The following is a 4,511-nucleotide window of genomic DNA, read 5'->3' on the forward strand; positions in this document are numbered from 1 at the left end:
ATATGGCTTAAGTTAGTGGTTATCAACCTGTGGTCCGCAGACCCCCAGGGGTCTGCAAACTATGCCTATGGGGCCTACAAAAGATGACTATGATCAATCAAAAGTATGTGAATACCTGTATTTACAATTTAAAGGGTGATCAGACACCTCCATTCAACATTTCCAAATGGGGTCCGCAAATAAAAAAGGGTTGAAAACCACTGGCTTAAATCTGTCTGGAATTTCCTGGGAAGCACCTTAGTTGCACAGTGATGAAAGCAGAGCATTCTTGTCAAGACCAAACCTGTAGTGTCTGGGCTGGTGGGAAGGCAAGCAATATTCTATGTTTTAAAAGAAGCTGGTTAACTGGTTTTATTGGGTGGCTGGGTGGGTGGGGAAATGCTTGGCTGATTTTCATGAATACGTTCATTGAGGACAGTGAGGCAGCAGCAAGTAGAAAGAGTGAGCAGCAAATTAACCATTTGGCATTTTATGCCATTTATTAAAAGATATGATGGATTATTGCTTGCTTCTGAACAACCATTGTTGTTAGTGGAGTTCATTTAGATGGTAAGAGACTATATCAGACAACATATCTTCAGCCACTATTCTATAGAGCTCCTCACTCACTTTTTAGACTCTTGACATTCCACCTCCCTATCAAATGCCAGTAGGCAACAGTCATTTTTGGTCCCATCTAGGAGCAAAACTACAGGGGCTGGATGAGGTTGACTACCCTTCACAACTCCCTTTGCCGGTAATTTGGTTAGGGAATGGTATCCTGGAAGACAGCAAAAATATGTTTTACTTTATGGTGGAGACTGTGGGGGGCAAGAGGCTTGAAAGTATATTGGCTCAACCAAACAGTGACAGATCATAGTGCTAATTATCCACAATACCTCTCTGTTCTACCAAAGTCTGCTAATACAACCAAAATTCAGTCACCTGCATTATTTTTCAAGTTAAAAAAAATGAAGCAATTTTTGAAAGGCAGAATTACAACACTAGCCATGACTGGGCTGATGTTAATTTGTGGTAGTTATTAGGTTTTCTGCTAATCAGCTGAGAATCTTCCAAAAGTACCTATGAAATGGAACTGAACTGAATATCGACTTCCACTGCCTGGCCAAACAGCTATAAAGGTGAATGCATGATCAGCACATCTGCTGAAATGAGTCCAACAGAATCCAGGAAGTGTGCCCCAAACAGGACAAAATATCAGTGATTTACTCATCTCTTTAAAAGCAAAACAGCAATTACAAAATCTGCATGAAAGATGTGCATTATAGAAACAGAACTGTGAGTCCATTGTATATACAAAATACTGGTTGGGAGTAAGCATCATCACTTTGATCAAAGAACAAATACTAGACATACAGTGAGAAGGCTTCTTATCAGTTTTTGTTGTTAGTCCTTCAAATTCAAAGATGACCGTGACATCTGGTTGGTTTGGTTTTGGTGAAAACGCAAACAGTTGATCAGGCCAATTTGTGGTTTGAACTGTCTATGGCACACTGAGCAAGAGATGCCACTTTGGGTTGTTTGATCAATAGCGGATATGCTGCTGTTGCAAGATTTACGTGTTTGTGCTTCTGCTCTGCCTCAGCATTTCTGAGACAGAGATGGTAGCTCCAATATGGATGAGGTTTTGCCAGGTGGCATAATCATGAGCAAGATCTTCCCAAGACTTTGGGTCAATGTTGAAATGTATCAAGGATGACTCAAGGAAGTCCTTGAAGCATTTCTTCTGGCCACCCTGGGAGCACTTTCCCTCCTTTAGCTCACTGTAAAAGATCTTTGGCAGTTGCTCATCTGACATCCTGGTGACATGGCCTGCCCATCATCTGTGATTCCATCAACAGTGTGCAGATGCTTGCAATGCTTGCCTGTGTAAGAACCTCAGTGTCCTTATTAGCATAAAGACCCCAAGAACAATTTAAAATTCAAATAATTTCACATTTGTTTTTGCAGTACCACGCTTGACCTGCAATATAGACTACTACCAAGGGAAAAAGAGAGAGATCAGGCATAAGCTACCCAGAAAAAGAAGGTTCTGACACAAGCTTTAAAAAATAGACATGATTCAGTACCTTGACTGGGGGGCAGAATCAGGTAAATTGTCAGGTGTTAAGTGGAAAACCAATTGGAAAATCATAGGAAGGAAAGGAGAATGTGGCCAATACTGAAGGACCATATTGAGCAGCATGAAGTCAGTGAGGTAGATTAAAGAATGTCCTTGAAAGTCTAAAAACCTTGAGGGCAATTCTGCATTAAGAGATGAACAAAACAAAAAACCCCAAAAAACCAAAAATCAATGAAGGAAAGCTCTATAGCCCTTTCTTAAAATTCTGTGGCCCTTAAAACATAAAGAACTTGAATTACTGATCACAAAATAGGTTATTACAGGAATCATGACAGCAGGCAATTAATTCATGGGTAAGAATTTTATGTTAGGCAACAATGATGATAATATTTCAGATATGATGAAAACAGGTTTGCACAAAGGTAGTGGATAGCTCAGGAAAATGCTAAACCATCTTTGCCTGGTGTCATCATCAGGTAACCAGCTGAATCCAGGCTCAGCTAGTTAGTGATCAAAAAATACTATCTGATGGCTGGTTGGCAGCCTGTGGTAAATAACTTGGTGACCTTAGTGCATATGTTATTGGACAGGGGCCCACATCAAATACACATTAATAAAAACCCAAGTTTGTGGTCTTTATTTGATTTGTACACCTTCTGGGGTATGCCAGGGAATCCATGCTGAGTACAACACACATTTCTGCATAGGAGGAAATCTTATAAATTATGCTTAGGAGTCCAAAGATACTCTGAAGACTGAAGATTTTGGATAGTGAAGTTATTGAATAATGTGCCATCATTACTCATTATCTAGGAATTCTTGCCTAAAAAGAGAATTCAGTAAATACACTGCAACTCCCTAGTTTTGGTTTTCAGCAAACTCTGACAATCAGCCAGAAAAAAAAATATAGCACAGTAGTATTCAGTCAAGTACTTGATAAAATGAAGGTTTGTAAAAGTAACTTACCACTGTTACAGCATCGTTCAACAGAGACTCTCCAAACACTAGGATGTAAAGTTGTTCATTGACATGAATATTTTCAAAAACAGCCAGCACTGCCACAGGATCCACAGCTGAAATTAAGCTTCCAAAGAGCAAACACTGCAGCAATGTGATATCAGTCAAGCCAAATATTTGAATCTGGCAAATTCCAAAGAGGGAAACCCCAATCCCAATAGCATTCCAGAGTATGCCCACTACAGCATACAAGATTATAGTGCCAAAGTTCTCAAAGAAAAGACGAGTTGGCATAAAATATCCTGCGTCAAGTACAATTGGAGGAAGGAGATACAAAAAGAAAACATCACTCTTCATTGCAGGTGGGGACTTTTCCTCTGCTCCAAAAATAATTCCACCCAGTAGGAGTCCAACCAAAATAAGCAGGCAACTTTCAGGTACTACCGAGGGCAACTTGTGATAGAGATGAAAGCCTTCAAGGGAAAGTCAAACAAAAGAAAATGAAAAAAGTATTTGTGTGGAATCCAAAAATTATCTTCATTTTTGTTATCTTAGTCTTTACACCAAAAAAAACAGGAATCACAAAGTAATTGTGGGTGTCTTTACATGTGCTCCAGTATACCTATACCTATTATTAATTTCAATATACCTCTATATTTTTAATTGGAAATAATTTTTCTTCATTTTTATGATGAATAAAAATATTACATCATAATGAAATAAATATAGACAAAAACATTTTCAAAAACCTTTTCAACATTCTTTATGGTTTATTCAGGGTTTTTTTAATTAATTAAATTGTTGTGCAAATTGAAATATTTGACAACGGCAATAATTTAAAAAAACTGTTTAAAAAAAAAAAAAAGGCCTGATTTTCAAAAGGAATATTGTTTAAGGAAGTTTAAGCTCCAACACAAAAGAGTTTTTAAAATAATAAGAATGACAGGCCATGGTATTCTTCTCCACCAAAGCTATCACACAGCAAAAACATTCCCTTAGTTCCTTAAAGCTTGCTGGCTTTCATCCAAGCCACTAAGGCAAATGGAAAGGCTTTGGGTCAGATTGCCTATGAGATTAGGGAGAGTAAGAACTCCCAACATACCTCCAAGTCCATGGCACACAAGATATATCCCGGATAGAAGAATGCAGTGTTAGTGTCATATCTAAGGGCCCAAAAGGAGGTTATATACAGCTTAGAGTCCATCACTATTTTAGCAGCACAACACATTTGTAAAACCACCACGCAGGATAAATAGTTTCATAGTTTCTAGGGTCGGAAGGGACCTGAGTAGATCATCTAGTCCGACCCCCTGCCATGGCAGGAAAGAGTACTGGGGTCAAACGACCCCAGCAAGGTGTTCATCTAACCTCCTCTTAAAGACCCCCAGGGTAGGAGCCAGCACCACTTCTCTTGGAAGTTGGTTCCAGATCCTAGCCGCCCTGACCATGAAGTAGCGCCTCCTGATATCTAGCCTAAATCTACCCTCTGCCA

The 4,511-nt window shown here is 39.1% G+C and overlaps 1 protein-coding gene across 1 annotated transcript in view; it reads right to left on the minus strand.

Annotated features, from left to right (window-relative positions):
- SLC9A2 (solute carrier family 9 member A2) overlaps positions 1-4,511 on the minus strand; it is a gene marked incomplete at its 5' end in the record, with an annotated part of 86,646 nt that overhangs the window by 47,506 nt on the left and 34,629 nt on the right. The window contains one exon of the mRNA XM_019525318.1: positions 3,029-3,492. Within this exon, the coding sequence (XP_019380863.1) occupies positions 3,029-3,492 (464 nt within the window). The remainder of the gene's footprint in view (positions 1-3,028; positions 3,493-4,511) is intronic.

This window comes from Gavialis gangeticus, unplaced genomic scaffold (genome assembly GCF_001723915.1).
Source record: "Gavialis gangeticus isolate Ggan-Ray unplaced genomic scaffold, GavGan_comp1, whole genome shotgun sequence".
In the NCBI taxonomy this organism is placed as follows: Eukaryota; Metazoa; Chordata; order Crocodylia; family Gavialidae; genus Gavialis; species Gavialis gangeticus.